The following is a 17,311-nucleotide window of genomic DNA, read 5'->3' as shown; positions in this document are numbered from 1 at the left end:
GCTATCTGACACAGAGAAGTAGACCAAAAGCACCTCAAAAGCTAGACATCATGCCAAGATCCAAAGAAATTCAGGAACAAATGAGAACAAAAGTAATTGAGATCTATCAGTCTGGTAAAGGTTATAAAGCCATTTCTAAAGCTTTAGGACTCCAGCGAACCACAGTGAGAGCCATTATCCACAAATGGCAAAAACATGGAACAGTGATGAACCTTCCCAGGAGTGGCCGGCCGACCAAAATTACCCCAAGAGTGCAGAGAAAACTCACCCGAGAGGCCACAAAAGACCCCAGGACAACATCTAAAGAACTGCAGGCCTCACTTGCCTCAATTAAGGTCAGTGTTCACGACTCCACCATAAGAAAGAGACTGGGCAAAAACTGACTGCATGGCAGATATCCAAGGCGCAAACCACTTTTAAGCAAAAAGAACATTAAAGAGACACTGAAGCGAAAAAAAAATGATATCATGATTTGTATGTGTAGCACAGCTAAGAAATAAAACATTAAGATCAGATACATCAGTCTAATTGTTTCCAGTACAGGAAGAGTTGAGAAACTCTAGTTGTTATCTCTATGCAAACAAGCCATTAAGCTCTCCAACTAAGTTAGTCATGGAGAAGGCTGTTATCTGACTTTTATTATCTCACCTGTTCCTGGACTATTTACTTTTCCTCTGCTAGAGGAGAGGTCATTACTTCACAGACTGCTCTGAAAGACTCATTTTGAATGCTGAGTGTTGTGTGATCTGCACATATTATAGAATGATGCAATGTTAGAAAAAACACTATATACCTGAAAATAAAAGTATGAGAATATTTTCTTTGCAGCTAATCTTCTAGTAATTATTCATAGTACACAACCAATTCACTATATCATTTTTTTTCCGCTTCAGTGTCTCTTTAAGGCTTGTCTCAATTATGCTAAAACATCTCAACGATTGCCAAAACTTTGGGGAAAATACCTTGTGGACCAACGAGACAAAAGTTGACCGTTTTGGAAGGTGCGTGTCCCGTTACATCTGGCGTAGAAGTAACACAGCATTTCAGCAAAAGAACATCATACCAACAGTAAAATATGGTGGTGGTAGTGTGATGGTCTGGGGTTGTTTTGCTGCTTCAGGACCTGGAAGGCTTACTGTGATAGATGGAACCATGAAATCTACTGTCTACCAAAAAATCCTGAAGGAGAATGTCTGGCCATCTGTTCGTCAACTCAAGCTGAAGCGATCTTGCGTGCTGCAGCAGGACAATGACCCAAAACACACCAGCAAATCCACCTCTGAATGGCTGAAGAAAAACAAAATGAAGACTTTGGAGTGGCCTAGTCAAAGTCCTGAACTGAATCATATTGAGATGTTTTGGCATGACCTTAAAAAGGCGGTTCATGCTAGAAAACCCTCAAATAAAGCTGAATTACAACAATTCTGCAAAGATGAGTGGGCCAAAATTCCCCCAGAGCGCTGTAAAAGCCTCGTTGCAAGTTATCGCAAACGCTTGATTGCAGTTATTGCTGCTAAGGGTGGCCCAACCAGATATTAGGTTCAGGGGGCAATTTCCTTTTCACACAGGGCCATGAAGGTTTTGAGTTTTTTTCCTCTCTAAATAATAAAAACCATCATTTAAAACTGCATTTTGTGTTCAATTATGTTATCTTTGACTAAGTTAACGGTTTTTGATGAGCAAAAACATTTAAGTGTGACAAACATGCAAAAGAATAAGAAATCAGGAAGGGGGCAAATAATTTTTCACATCATTGTACGTACTTGTCGTGTGGTTGGTCCGGTCATGTGGTTGGTTGTGCATTATGCTAGACGTGTGTATGAATCTTAAAGTAGGTCTGAGTGCAAGAGAGGAGGTCAAGTATCCTTCAAGGCCAGCCCTTAAAAATTAGATGTGTGGGACCACTGCAGTGCAGCAGGCAGAATAATTCTCCTACCTCCAAAACAAAGACCGAGAAAGTATTTTCCCTTGGATTCAAAGAGGGGGGGGGGGGGGGGGGGCATTTTTACTTTCATGCTCCTTGATTGCAAAAAATGTTTTAAGATGGTAAGCTCCTCCTCTTTACTAGGCAGAAAAATACCTATACTGTATTTTAATTGCAAATTGGACAGTTTCCTGCACCTGAGCTTGTCAACTGCCACATTTAAAGAGGAACTGTAGTGAAAATTATGCAATAGAGAAAATTCCTTATATTTTACAATATTTATTATTTAGTCAGTTTCTTTCCTCACATTGATTAACATTCTAAAATGTATCACTGTGGCCACATCTTTAGTGCTACCAGGTGATCTCTGAAGAATGTTTGTTTACTGAGAATTCTATGCACAGAGGGAGATGCATCTATGATCTATTTGAGAAAAGGTAAAGGTTTCTCATGGAAAACATGTATCAGCTACAGATTGGGGTGAACCACTTTTAGTGACATGATGATCTGCCACCTAATTCACAATTTTTCTGTAGTTCCTATGTGAAGACAGAGGTGCCATTCGTGCTACTGACGAGCTACTGTTTGTCCCCTATCTTATTGCCTGATGAAGCGGGCTGTGCCTGCGAAACGCGTTGCATCTTTTGGGGTACCAATAATAAATGTATTTGTTTTATTCAGACAGTATTTTGAGTCTGCTTTCTGGAGGTAAGTCCACCACTGCCTCCCAGCAAATTTGTATTACCTTTTAGCCTGCTGGCGCCTCTGTTCTCTTACGATAATACTGTGTCCACCCCTGGTGGAGGGGTGACCTACCCCTACTTTCCTGATCTATAGAGAGCGACATCTTAATCCTGAGTGAGGACAGGTCTAATCTCCTCACCTGCATCTACAGTGGTTGCCTAAGAGGTAACCCATGTTTGTGAGTATATTCATCTCACACTTACATTTATCCACGGTTTCCAATACATACTACACTATATTGGGCTCTCGGAGTCTCCTATTTAAGCCCACTATACTGGTTGGATGGCTGAGGTCATTAGGTCTTCATCCATACCCAAAATGGCTCTAGAAATCTTTTCCCTTCCTCCCAGTAAAGTCCTGAAACAGTTCCAGGGTTGAATTTTGTAAATTCAAAATCCACTCAAAGCTCTTCCAGAAATGTTGATCTTATCTGAACAGGATTCAGGCCAGAAACCCACTAGGAGTGATTTGAAAAAGCTCTTGCAAATGCAATGCCAGGGGGATTTCTATAAAATCACATCGCTCAAGTGGGATCACACCCATAGCATTACATTAGCAAGAGCTTTCATAGTTACATAGTTATTTTGGTTGAAAAAAGACATACGTCCATCGAGTTCAACCAGTATAAAGTACAACACCAGCCTGCTCCCTCACATATCCCTGTTGATCCAGAGGAAGGCGAAAAAACCCTTACAAGGCATGGTCCAATTAGCCCCTAAAGGGAAAAATTCCTTCCCGACTCCAGATGGCAATCAGATAAAATCCCTGGATCAACATCATTAGGCATTACCTAGTAATTGTAGCCATGGATGTCTTTCAACGCAAGGAAAGCATCTAAGCCCCCTTTAAATGCAGGTATAGAGTTTGCCATAACGACTTCCTGTGGCAATGCATTCCACATCTTAATCACTCTAACTGTAAAGAACCCTTTCCTAAATAAATGGCTAAAACGTTTTTTCCTCCATGCGCAGATCATGTCCTCTAGTCCTTTGAGAAGGCCTAGGGACAAAAAGCTCATCCGCCAAGGTATTATATTGCCCTCTGATGTATTTATACATGTTAATTAGATCCCCTCTAAGGCGTCTTTTCTCTAGACTAAATAAACCCAGTTTATCTAACCTTTCTCGATAAGTGAGACCTTCCATCCCACGCATCAATTTTGTTGCTCGTCTCTGCACCTGCTCTAAAACTGCAATATCTTTTTTGTAATGTGGTGCCCAGAACTGAATTCCATATTCCAGATGTGGCCTTACTAGAGAGTTAAACAGGGGCAATATTATGCTAGCATCTCGAGTTTTTATTTCCCTTTTAATGCATCCCAAAATTTTGTTAGCTTTAGCTGCAGCTGCTTGGCATTGAGTACGATTATTTAACTTGTTGTCAATGAGTACTCCTAAGTCCTTCTCCAAGTTTGATGTCCCCAACTGTATCCCATTTATTTTGTATGGTGCTAGACCATTAGTACGTCCAAAATGCATGACCTTACATTTGTCAACATTGAATTTCATCTGCCATGTATGTGCCCATATAGCCATCCTATCCAGATCCTGTTGCAATATGACAGACTGAGCTCCCATAAGCCCTTTCTACATCGCTCCTAGTGGGTTTCTAGCGATAGAAGTGTTTCTTGGACCTCAAGATCATCAACTTTTTTCAGTGGACACAGGGCTGGATCATTACGATCCAGAGGCTTCCCCATCACAAGGTAAGTATCCCCCAATGGCTGCTTTTTTTTTTTTTTTTTTTTTTTTAATGACTCGTCATTCTTGCTGGAGTATATCTATGCCCAGCAGGATATCTAAAATCCCAGGGGTGTAGATATAATTCTGCTGCTGGTGCTTAAAGTGGATCTGAGATAAACTTTTACTCATTGCATAATTGTGTTCCTTACATATAGTTATTTGGTTTGTTTTAATACCCTAATAACCTATAAACTAAACAGGCCTCGCCAACAGCTCCTCCGGCGTCTTGGCACTTTGAGACCTATGTAGAAAGGGCTTATGGGAGCTCAGTCTGGGCAGGAGGAGGCAGTTACTAGCCAGAGATGGCAGAGGGGAGGAGGAGAGGGGAGTGAAGTTTTCACAGGCTGAGGGGTGGAGATGCAGAGCAGCTTGCCTGTGTAATTATCACAAGCAGAACATGGCTGCTCTCATTGTATCACAGGAAGAAGTAATCATATACTGTTGAAGCAGTTGGCAGCTAGATTTACTGTGTAAACTATCTAAACTTTTAATAAGATATATAGACAATTTACTTGTTATAGTTATTTTTTCATCTCAGATCCGCTTTAAGGGGAAAAACCCCTTAGTGGTTAGCTAGTTAAAGGGAACCTGAAGCATGAAATAATAGAGGCTGCCATATTTATTTCCTGTTAAACACCACCTGGCAGTCCTGCTGATATTTTTTCTGAATCACACATCTGACAAGCATGCAGCTAATCTTGTCAGAAACGTGATCTGCATGCTTATTCGGCGTTTATGGCTAAAGGTATTAGAGGCCGGACAGCCAGGCAATGTGCATTATTTAAAAGGAAATAGGTCAGCCTCTATATCACGCTCACCTTGGGTAGTATTGTTTTTTAAGTCTTATCCCATACAGTATGGCATTTCCAGAGGGAGGGTGGCGCAACCATGACCATCATGGCGGCAGCAGCCACTTCCCCACCACCTCTGTTTCTGGCAGTTCATGGTGATGGGGAGGTGTTTGAGGAAGGCCTATTCAGGGTGCAGCAATGAATCGGTGTTAAAGACTCTCACGTAAATCTTTAATAAATATAAAAGATGCAAAAATGGTCACTCAGCTGGCTGTTCCGGCTCCCAAAACACAGCCGTAATCTGTGCAGCAAAAGAAGTATTGTACAATAAACCCCTCCCCATGACCACGCCCGTGGGCGGGGCTTCAGTCCACAACAGCCACAATATGCTTCTTCTTCTCTGGCACAATCGGCACAGCGCCCTCCTTGCTGTGTTTGCGACGATTCACATCCCTGCAAAGATAAGCAAAACAAAGGTTATAAAACAAAGCAAATGAAAACAACACAATCATGTCAAAAACAAGGGTGAAGGGAAGAAAAAAAAAATCTGGCTACTACAGTAGTACAAGCTTTAAAAAGGGAGAACACTAGTTTTATAAAAAAAAAAAAAAAAAGCCTTACTTACCCTCAGCTTTTAGAATTGCATTTCACAGTAATGAAGTGAGCTAACATCGATTAAAACTTAAAAGTGTACAAAAGATGAAAAAAAGTATGAATCCAGTATATACTTTATACTTACCTCGATGTTAGCGACCATGGGGGACCCAATGCTAATTTCACTGGGTGGTTCTGTGGGCTGTTGCTGCACCCCAGCTCAAACTGACAGTGCTTCAACCATAAACTGAGTCACCGGTGTGCTCCACTGGATGGGAAGGCAGTGTGTGGTCGTTCTTTTACGGTTTACAATGCTGCACATTTGAAGCTCTTGAGGGCCACATATAATGGCAATGCAGTTTGGCGTGTTGCATAGTTCCCCCAACCTGTCCTCAAGGCCCACCAACAGTACGTTTTGCAGGAAATCACAAACATGCACAGGTGGGGTAATTAGTGTCTCAGCAGAGCTGATCAAATACCTCTGTGGATTTCCACAAAACATGCATGTTGGTGGGTCTTGAGGACATGGTTGGGGAACACTGCAGAGGATCTTCAGATCGCTACTAGCTACTTCTTTGTTCTGGCCTCACAGCCATATTGCCACTTTATGCCCCATTCCTAGCCATGTTTGGGTCCAGTCAGAGCCCAGCACATGTGCAGTACACTCTGTACGCCACCATGTACCCGTGGTGACACATGGATGTGCACAGCAGCCGTGGCCGAGCGTGTCCTGGGCAAGCACAGTTTGGAAATAATCGCAAGTGTGCAAGGCCAGGATGTCCCTGGTGACAGCTGTGACAGACAGACAGCCACGTGGGAGCAAGTACAGAGAGGGATGCCCGTACGGGCAGCTCATGTGCCATGAAGATCCGACCGCAGTTCCAAAGGGGCACAAAGCAGCAAGACAATAGGATGACCGGACAAAAGAAGTAGCTTGGGTGGGTCTGAAGAGCCTAAAGAACATCAAAAGGTAGGTATTGTACGTTTATGTCACCCCAGATTTAACTTTAACCATTTATGCCTCCAGGACGTAGTACCTACGTCCAGGAAGTCACGTGCGCGAGCGTACATTGTACGCTTAGAGTGACGTCATGTAAACAAACTCAAGATTGCCATCTTGTGGCCAAAAAGTTAAACTACAAGTAAAAGTAAAAAAACATTACACTACACAAATATTTCCCCAAATAAAACACTATATGTCCCACGCTCCCAAAAATGCCCACATAAAATGTTTAATAAAAACAAAACAAAAACATTACTATAAAAAAAAAAAACAACAACACATAAATATTTACCTAAGGGCCTAAACTTTTTAAATATCTACAGTATGTAAAGATGAAATATTTCTATTTTTTTTATAAGCTTGTAAATAGTGATGGATGCAAAAACGGAAAAAATGCTCTTTTATTTTGAAATAAAATATTGTCGCGATACAAAGTTGCATTGCATGTAATGGTCAAACAATGCATTTAGATCGCTTTCCAATAGATTTTATTCTGAAATCTATTGGGAATCTGAGATAGATTCCTGCAAGATGCAACTTGACAGGCATCTGAGAGAAATCTGATGCACATCTACAAGTGTATGGCCACCTATAGAACGCTGCTGTGTAAAAAAGGTAGAAAAAAGATCAGTGTGAACCTAAAGGTCATCAAGATTTTACCTGCATTAACTCACAACAATTCCTCCACCCAGGAACACCCACTCTGTGACCTCAACCTCTGCCCACCTCTTCTTTACTCCTGCCTATGCTTGAGATGCCCCCTATGGGTGGATGTGAAGAGTGCAGGTGGCATTCGAGAGAGCAGGGTAGATATTTACATTCCTGGACAGCGGAATTATCTGCATTTGGGTCACAAGATCTGTGACTGTGCTGGCATTCACACCCACACTGTAGACTTTTACACATGAAATAACAGCACCATCCTGTGGCGGCGGGGAGAGGGGTAGATAAGTTGGAAGAACACTGTAACTGCCCTCAACACTGTACATGGTGACCTCTTTAGCTCACTTCAAAATCACTAATATAATAATTGCATAAACTAAAGTGTTCTGGCCACGGTTCTTTGATGGTGAACCAATTAGATGGTGCCCTGGGCAACTGCCTTGATGGCTTTGTGATGGAGATCTGCATTAAAACAGCGGTAAACAGGAATCCAGAATACAGTTTGCTGTAAAATTGTGGTTTTCCAGCAGGTAACTTTTGGAGGAACAATTAGAAAGGTTTACGTACTTCTTGCGGCGAGCTTCCTTCATGATGCGCTGCTCTCGGATCAGGCTGAAGATGGATTTGGGAAGGTGCCGGTGGCGGCTGATTCTCTTGATCTGAGGGTGGTGCTGGAATTTTTCCTTCAGCTTCTGGTTGTAGTTCCGAGCGGCCCTCTCACGTGGTGCCAACTGGAGAGATACACGGTGTAGCGTGAACCATACTATGCCGGACAGCAGGAAATCACACATCACATCTGCATCATATTCACATATCAAGCCAATTGTACCGGCACACAGTGCGTCTTAGTTTTTATTAACTAAATCCCACCTCTAACCAATCTTAAAGAGAGATTGTCGGTCATAAAATCAAATTCCATTTACCCACTGCTTTGTGTTTATTATGTAGCCTGCATGCAGTCTGCATTGCAAGCATTCCAATATAATCATAAATGTTTCTACTGTAATGAATCTTCTCAGTCAGCCTGGCTCTATTCTGATACATTGCAAGAGAGAGGGAAGCTTATCCCCCCCCACCCACATTCCTGCTCCTCACTGATTGGTTGAGGACAGTTCAGTGTGACAGGAGGGTGAGAAGGGAAATCTACTTCACTTCTCTGCAGAAACTGCTAAAATACAATCTATGATGTGCATGCATGTGTTTACAGAGAAAGCTAGGTATGACAGTGCAGTTTTTAATACAGAGCTCAGTGGGGAGGTAGTCTGCCACTGCATACACCATTTTAGAAAGGAGAAGAAGAAAAACAAGAAAAAAAAAAGTGTAAGGATTCATTCACACTACAAGAGCTTTTCTGAGCGCTTTACGATTTTAAAAGCTCGTGCTAATATTATCCTATGTGTGTTCACACAGGAGTGATGTGATTTTGTAATATTACCCTAGTAGCATTACATTAGAAATGGCTTTTAAAATCTCTAGCATGTAAAAAGCTCTTGTAGTGTGAATCAGCCCTAAGGGAGGAAATTAAATCAGGATTGGCTTCAGTCAGAGGCAGCAAAGATGGAAAATACCTGAAACAGTTTTTTCTTTACTTACGTTATAAGATTCAATGAAATTAAAAACGTGACCAGTGTAATACATGCTATGGAAGTAGAATAAGTATGTATCTACTTATATATGTTTTTTTCCCTGGGATAGTATGGCTGTCTCTGCTGTTTAATAAGCAGAGGGCCTCAAAATTGCCCATTTCTGAGGAACCTGGAAGGCTCTGTAGCTGAACATTCTGTTTTAAATACATGGTGGCACGACCGAAAATCAAGCCAAAGGAGTTAGCAGCAGAGTTTAACAGCAGGGATAACTCCGCCTGGCTTAGCATTGTGCTAGTAAGACTGTAAACACCCGGGGGAACTCGCAAGGCTTTGTGGGGGACATTTATCAAGAGTGTGATACAAAATATTAGTAGGTTTTTAGAAATCCATGCAGAATTTTCTCAGACAGCCAAGAAATCACTAAATAGTGCAGATTCCTTCTAAAACTGTTGTATAATAGTAGGAGCTAGGAAGGTCTCTCAGACAGTGCAGTGTGTGAGTGGGATTGCTGTTGCTGAAGTAACCAACACAACTGCTGTATTGATAGAGGAGCAGGGGGCAGGAGCACCACACAAATCATGTCTATCCTGCAGTTCTACATCTGTAGAACTGCTATCAAACACTTCTTAATCTGCGCCAGTTTAGGGATGGATTTGTACTTCTCTTAACTGTAGTGCAGCTCTAGAAATCTACGCTAAACTGCCACTATTACTAGGATTTAAGAAGGTTCTTATCATGCTTAACTGTTCCTCCTGCTGGTTAGAACAGATTAAGAAGAAAAAACTGTCGGTAATGCGTTGATAAATCTCCCCCTCTGAGAATACTGCCAACAGGAAGCTCTGAAAGCCTGAGCAGCAGCGAATGGCTGGCATAGGATCTTCTCAGATACACAAACTTGCATTTAAACAGGAGAGTTCGGTCTTAGCCACTCCTAAATGCAAAAACAACAAGGAAAGGACTTCAAATTAATATAGGACAGCCTGTTTATGGGGAGGAAAAAGAGCAAGGCAACTGCAAAAGGAACAAAAAAACAAAACAAAAAAAACCCCACAACTACTTAACAAGGCTCAATAATACATCATTTACTTCCAACTCTGCTGCAGAAGCAGGCAGAAAATACAAATACATAGAGACCTGGCTCAATTATGGAGAGAATGCTCCGCCCACATGTAACAAAGGCGCAGGGTAATTTAAAAACAGGGTTTACAGTTGGAAATCTGTTTAAAATTAGGTAGGGGAACAGTTAGTGCAGGGAGCGCCATCACTCAGCTTCACCCTGCAGCCTTTTAACACGGACGCCTGTAGGAGTTCCCTCTAACTCCAAGCCAAGCTTCAGGGGGAGGGAGGGATCTCCTGCAGTCTCAGAGGCGGCCTGGTGATGCGCTGATCCCACTTTTTTTGCGCAATTCTCAATTTTACCGGTAGCGCGCCCAGGCTATGCATATGCATAGGTAGAATTTAGTTAGTGTTAGGTCCCCTCCCATGGAGGAAAGACTTCTTCGACAGTGGGAGGGACAAGTACCTAACAAATTGCAAATTGTTAGCGGAAACTAACATCCTCCAAGTGGTAGACAGGTCATGTGTATGCTCATTGTGTATTTGAATCCCATGAGTGGGGTGTGCACTTTTTTGCAGGTAAGCACTCATCTGTTTTTAAGTAGCGCTGTTCATTTCTTTGCTATGTTTGATTGATTGATTTCTGGTCAGCTGCTCCCACTTAATAGTTTTCCTTTGGTGTATATGCAGAGCCTCTGTTTGGGTTCAAGGTGCGTTTGCAGTTTCTGGGGGGGCTCAGCGCATCTCTGAGCTGAGGCCATTCAGAGGCGGCCTGGTGATGCGCTGATCCCACTTTTTTTGGTAAGGGGAGTAGTGAACACACCAATGAACTGCTGTCTTTGTTAATTGGACCAAAGCGAGAAGGTGGGCGGGAAAGGGGTGTGGCAGAGAAGGGTTCAGCATGGAATCATTGGACCAGCATGCACTGGAATTTTGGGGATGTGCTGCAGGAGTTGTGTGAGCAGATATGCAGCCAGCATACCACCCCACCTCCGTCCAATCCTTCTCTATAGGAGAGAGGCATAGCCCAGAGATGGAAGAGGCAGTGGCGTAGCTAAGGAGCAGTGGGCCCCGATGCAAGTTTTACAATGGGGCCCCCCCAAGCACTCTATACGTAACAATTGATACGGCGCACCAAAACCTGCTAAGGGCAACTACAGTTTCAGAGGTGCAAGAAAAGGATGGGAAACAGTTTGTTAAGGATTACCACTATTCAGAGTATCTATAGAAGTAATTATTATGAGCACAGGACCAATAGAGAGCTAATACTGTAGTTGAGGGAGAGCCCTTCGGGGCCCCTCTGGCCCAAGGGCCCCGATGCGGTCGCTACCTCTGCAACCCCTATTGCTACGCCCCTGGAGAGGTGAGGTCATGACTATGCAATTATGGCACTGATGTGGATCCTCATATGTGCTAATGGGACGTGCTAGGGGGGTTTTGGGGTTACCTTCCTGGTGCTAGGCAGGGGAGGAGGGGGAAGGAGAGGTGCACTGAATTAAAAAAAAAAAAAAAAAAAACACAGACTCCTGGAATGTACCTTTAATGTCCCGCCCCCTGAAAACACTAATCAGAGAGATTTTCCTGAGCCAGCCAACATTTTTTCCTATTGTGCAGCAAGTTGTCAACATCCTCCAAGTGGAGGGCTTTTATTCTAATTAAAAGCAATGATTTTCTTTAATTTAATTGAGGATGAGCAAAGCTCTACTGCTGATTTAGTTCAACCTACAACAGTTTTGCAGAGCCTGTGTGTGCGGCGTGCGCATGTGGGGCAGTACAGGAAGAGCAGAGAGGCACGGATTAACCATATCACTGCATGCCTCTGATCATTGTGCAGCTGCTTGTAGGACAAGCACACGCAAGCAGCAACGTACATTTACATTCACCGCGGATGTGTTTCTGTGCTGGTTGAAGCCAAAAGACAGCCCACCCTGCGCCTACTGAAAGCTCGGGGTGGTGTTAATGCCATTCCCTCTCCGAATTGTTTGGGGAGGGAACGGGTTACTTGGGCATCGGCTATTGCTAGCGGCCAAATTTACTTTTTTTTTCTATTTTGAACTCCAGCAATTGCCGGCACTCAAATTAGTCACTGTGCGGCGCTATAGCCGTAATTCTCATTACGGCCCAATGGCAGCACTCAAATCATCGGCGCAGCTCTGCATTGAAATTAGCCAATTGGCAAGCAGCAGTGTACCCGGCACTTGTGTTTAAAGCCCTAACAAAATGTATTACAGAGTCTCATTTATCAGGCACAGGAGGGAATTGTCTGATATGTGCATTTGCCAGTTGCATGAGAAGTCAAGCAGCCGGTGTTAAAAATAACACCAACCTCCTCACAGTGGATTAAAGAGGAACTCCAGTAAAAATGGATAGTAATGTAATAAAAAAAAAAGTGCTTAATTTTTACAAGGATTATGTATAAATGATTTAGTTAGCGTTTGCCCATTGTAAAATCATTCCTCTTCCTGATTTACATTCTGACATTTATCACAAGGTGACATTTTTACTGCTGGCAGGTGATATCAGTGGAAGGAGATGCTGTGTGCATTCTTGGCCGTAAGAAACAGCTGTTCTTTCCCACGATGCAACTAGGCTCCCACAATGTGATGTCAGCACCTCAGTGCTGTGAGGCGCTGACATCACACTGTGGGAGGGGTTTCACCTCAAAATAAGCCATACAGAGCCCCCTGATGATCAGTTTGAGAAAAGGAAGACATTTTTCATGGCAAAAGGGGGTATCAGCTATTGATTGGGATGAAGTTCAATTCTTAGTTACGGTTTGTCTTTGAAGTGAGGAAAATTATTTTTAAAAAAAAATTAATGACATAGCTGTAAATTAATATTACATACTAACCTCACCGTCAGTTCCTCTCAGAAGCTCACCATTTCATTCTTACAGTGATCTGTTCCAGTTCTGACAATATTTTGTCAGAACTGAAATATACCAGTTGCTGTCAGTTATATATCAGCAGCTGTCAGTTACAACTAAATGTGCAAGGTAATGTCCATGTTTCCCTATGGCTCAAGTGGGTGATATTACAGTTTAACAGTGTGCTGACCAGGAAGCTGTTATGGGGTAATGGCCATTTCCAAAATGGAGGATGGAGAATTCCATTGATCACAGTGGACAAAATGTGACGCAGGAGAGGAAAAAGAGTTAGTAGCAGATTACACAGGAGGTAAGTATAACCTGTGTATGGTTATTTTGACATTTTATTTTCAGTTCAGGTTCTCTTTAAGGCCTCTCTTCCAAGAGCAGTTGAACTGTGTGCTCAGCAAGCAGTTACCAGGCAGCAGTGAGCGGTTGTGAGAGTTTGAGAGGTATTCCACTGCTTATCAGTTGCCTGTGGAAAAGAGGCCTACAGGCCTAGAGGCAAACAATGTGCAGCAGAAACTTAACGCTGCTTTCAGGCGCTGTCCTTTACACTTCTTGCAGCCCCGTGGAAGGTCTCGATGTGTCATGTGACCCGATGCGGGTCAGGTGAGATAATGATGGCCCCACCCTCGCATGCTGGGTCACATCCTTGCTCTAGTCTAGAACACAGTGGTAAAGACCCTCCAGATCACTGCTGCAGCTGTGACCCCCCCCCCCCCAAACAAAAGCAAAAACAGCAGCGATCAGTGGGGGGGGGGGGGGGGGGGAATCAGAGCGGGCCGGTGGTGATCGGTGGAATGATGTTGGTAGCCAAATGCTAGCTACACCCCCTCCGAAAATTTGGTGCAGAAAGACCCTCCAGGGGCTGAGCAATCCACCGCGGTGGTAATGGACGTCCTGAGCTTGTCATTACCGCCAAGGTGGTTAGGACCAAAGACCGCTGGTACAAGGACGGAAACCCGACGAATCGCCGCGCATACCCGCCGCAACCACCGTCACTGCCGCTTGCCAGGATCCTAAGAACATAGACTCTGCCGTTTCTATGACGGCAGTCATGTGAGCCAGTCAGGAGCCACTTTCATTGGCTCCTGACCATGTCTATCAATATAAGCCAATAGGAGCGGCTTACATTGATAGACACGGCTAGGAGCCAATGAAATCAGCTCCTGACTTGCTCACATGGCTCTGCCGTCATAGAAACAGACAGAGCCTGTGAGATGTGGCAAGACACGTCGGGTTTGAGCGGCGTGATCAGCGGGGAGGAACGGCGGATGCGCGCTGCGGACGGTGATTGAAATCTACGCCCTGCCAGCCAGGAGCCCATCATAACAGGGCCATCACCACATCCCTTAAGTAGTTAAATGAATTTTTAAGTATGCCTTTCAAATTGTGCATTTTATGTGAACTTGCGAGAAGTACAGTGTCCAGCTTCCTATGCCCTGCCAATGAGCAATAAGACTGGTGTAATTTGTTGGTAGTAACAACATTATTAAACTGCAGTATAGTCAAGCAACCACAAGATGTCACTGTCTGTAGAATGATGTGAAGATCTCTATGGTATTGTAATCTCCTGTACTGTATTAATTCCGTGTTCCTTTCGGTCAGCTTCATTTCCTGAGGATGCTGTAGGATAGATCTCTGCATGTTTTTCTTTAGTAAAGATTTCTAACTTATTATGCTGGGTGCCTATCTGCGTGTAGAGTATACTCTGCTCCATCATAATTACTAACAGCATGATAAGCACTTTCTTCATGCCTAAGGTGTGCATGTCAGCACCTGCTGTATAAAGAAAAGACCTCATTACATATTCCCTGCTAGGCAGTCTTGAAAGCATCAATGCACCTTATAGCAAAGCCAGTAACTGCTCCAGCCATAGCACCATACACCTGATGCTACGTACACACATGCGACAACGATTGTTCGTTGAGAACGACGAACGAACTTTTATTTGATGAAAGAACGACCTAAGTAAAGTTAGTTTTAAAATGTGTGTAACGATCTGATCGTTAGAACGAACGTTACATCACGTAAAGCAACTATTGCGCTTGCGCATAAAAATGAGAAGTTTCATGGAGAAATAGCGAAATGCGCATGTCAAGCCTAGTACGAACGACCGTTTCCAACGATGTACTACTTTTGCAAACGATCGTCGTTGGTAAAAATCCGCCAAGCTAGATCGTTCGTTTTTAACGATCTAGCTCGTCCGTCGTTAAACTTAATGATCGTCGGTTGCTTTTTTTTAAACGATCGTCGTTTGAAACGATCGGGGAACGATCATTTCAAACGACTATAGTCGCATGTGTGTACGCATCTTTAGTGTTTAAACTCACCACAGAGAAAAAAAAAAATAAGTAAAAAGGTCACCAATGTAAAAGTTTTATCTACATTTAAACTTTAACTATAGACTCCCTCCATCCTCTGAGCCCCCCAGCTGATGCCCCCAGTCATTAAATGGCTGCAAAATAACGCACTCTCGGCTGTTTACACTGGCCGCCTGCTAGGAGGAAAACAAATTAGGATTCAATTAATTGCATTTCCTTGTTAAAGTGTTGAGCAATGACCTGTACACTGAGAAATAGTGCTATTTACAGGAGACTCAAACGAGCTGCTTCGTGCAAAGATGGACAGCGCCGCCACGTGGCAGCACTACCGACACCAGCCCACAAGACTCCTCGAAGTAATCTGCACAAAACTGAACACCGCCATAAATTATTCACATTGTTTTGATGTTCTCTCATTGTTGTGGTTTGTCAGAGTAAGACCAAATATTGGTAAACGGACTTGCCGGATGTTATCTGGCACAATAAGCACTGGACTGTGAAGACAGGATGTCAGGGAGGAGGATATAGCTGGGATATTTTCAGGAGTAGATTCAATTGTGCAAGAAATCAGAAGTAGGATTGCCGATGTATAGCTTCCAGGGTCATCAAGAAAAAACGTAAAAAGGGGATGCGAGGAAGGCAGAAAGGAGGGGGAAAGGAACGTTTAAAAAACAAAATTTTCAGCTCATATAAACGAAATCACTTTAAAGGACACCTGAAGTGAGAGGGATATGGAGGCTGCCATATTTATTTCCTTTTAAACAATGTCAATCCATTCAAAGACGTAAGATATTTTCAACGGCTTTGCTTTCTCTGTTGTGACCGCACTTTGTGCGACTTTTCGGATGGACGCCTTGAAATTCTATAGAAAATGGGCTACATACACTCTCGCTAGTGTTTTTAACAGAAATAGGACGTGGTAAAAATTCCCTACCTGCACTAGATGCTTAATTATCAAACATTAAAGAAACTGTGAAGCGAAAATACATTTCTATTTTTACCTGCTAGTTTGCACAGGGAGTATGAGGAGAAGTGAAACGCTGCATTCCAGCGGCAAAACGAGGGGTTAAGACCCCCCAAATCCCGGGGCAAACATCCACGACGTTCAAAGTTGTGGATTTTGCTGCCTGGGGAGGCAGAGCTTAGCGCTGCAGCTCTGCCTCTAATGAAGTCAATCTCCATGCGGATCTCCGCCTCTCCCCTCCCCTCTCTGTGAAGGAAGGCAGAGGGGCGGGGAGAGGCGGCGATTGACTCCAGCAGAGGCTGAGCTACAACGCAAAGCTCTGCTTCTTTCAGGAAGCACCGCCCACAATTTGCCCCAAGGATTTGGGGGGTATCAAGCCCTCATTTTACCACTAGAATGCGGCGTTTAATTTCTCCTCATACTCCTTATGCAAACTAGCAGGTAAATCATTTAGTTTCACTTCAGACTCTTTAAAGCGGACCTGAACTCAGAATTTCCTCTCTGCTCTAATAGATACGCAACAGCATAATAACCTTTAACCCTCCTGGCGGTCAATTAAATCAGCTAGGGGGCAGCACAGCACTATTTTTCTTAATTTTTTTTTGTTTTTTTTGTTTATCATGTAGCTAGCCTAGCGCTAGCTACATGACAGCCGCTGAGCTGAATTTCCATTAGGGCTTCCCCGGTTATGGCGACGGGGCGGGATGCCGTCACCGACATCAGGACGTCAGAGGAAGTCCCGATCCACCCTCCAGGCTGCGCATGGGGTCTGGGGGGGGCGTCATTGCGGGCGGGTAGCGGCAAATAGGCACGGAGCAGCGGCGATCGGGCACTGCACTCAGCTAGCAAAGTGATAAGAAAATAAATAAATAAATAAATAAATAAAAATAAAAATGCGCAAATCGGCCTAGCAGGGCCTGAAAACATTTCTTTGTTACAGCTCATACAAATCCTGCAATAAATATGCAGTATGTCTACTTCCTGCTTTCATAGAAGCAGACATATTGTTGAAATGTACCTGAACTCTTGCACAAGACAGAAGGAAAACAGA

The 17,311-nt window shown here is 43.4% G+C and overlaps 1 protein-coding gene across 1 annotated transcript in view; it reads right to left on the bottom strand.

Annotated features, from left to right (window-relative positions):
• Positions 1-5,415: 5,415 nt before the first annotated feature.
• DCAF13 (DDB1 and CUL4 associated factor 13) overlaps positions 5,416-17,311 on the bottom strand; it is a 34,241-nt gene continuing 22,345 nt past the window's right edge. The window contains exons 10-11 of the mRNA XM_068237766.1: positions 8,029-8,192; positions 5,416-5,654 (exon numbers count right to left, since the gene is read on the bottom strand). Of these exons, the coding sequence (XP_068093867.1) occupies positions 5,567-5,654; positions 8,029-8,192 (252 nt within the window). The 3' untranslated portion in view covers positions 5,416-5,566. The remainder of the gene's footprint in view (positions 5,655-8,028; positions 8,193-17,311) is intronic.

This window comes from Hyperolius riggenbachi, chromosome 5 (assembly GCF_040937935.1).
Source record: "Hyperolius riggenbachi isolate aHypRig1 chromosome 5, aHypRig1.pri, whole genome shotgun sequence".
In the NCBI taxonomy this organism is placed as follows: domain Eukaryota; kingdom Metazoa; phylum Chordata; class Amphibia; order Anura; family Hyperoliidae; genus Hyperolius; species Hyperolius riggenbachi.
Note: the sequence above shows the minus strand (reverse complement) of the source record. Positions and strands in the feature narration are given on the sequence as shown.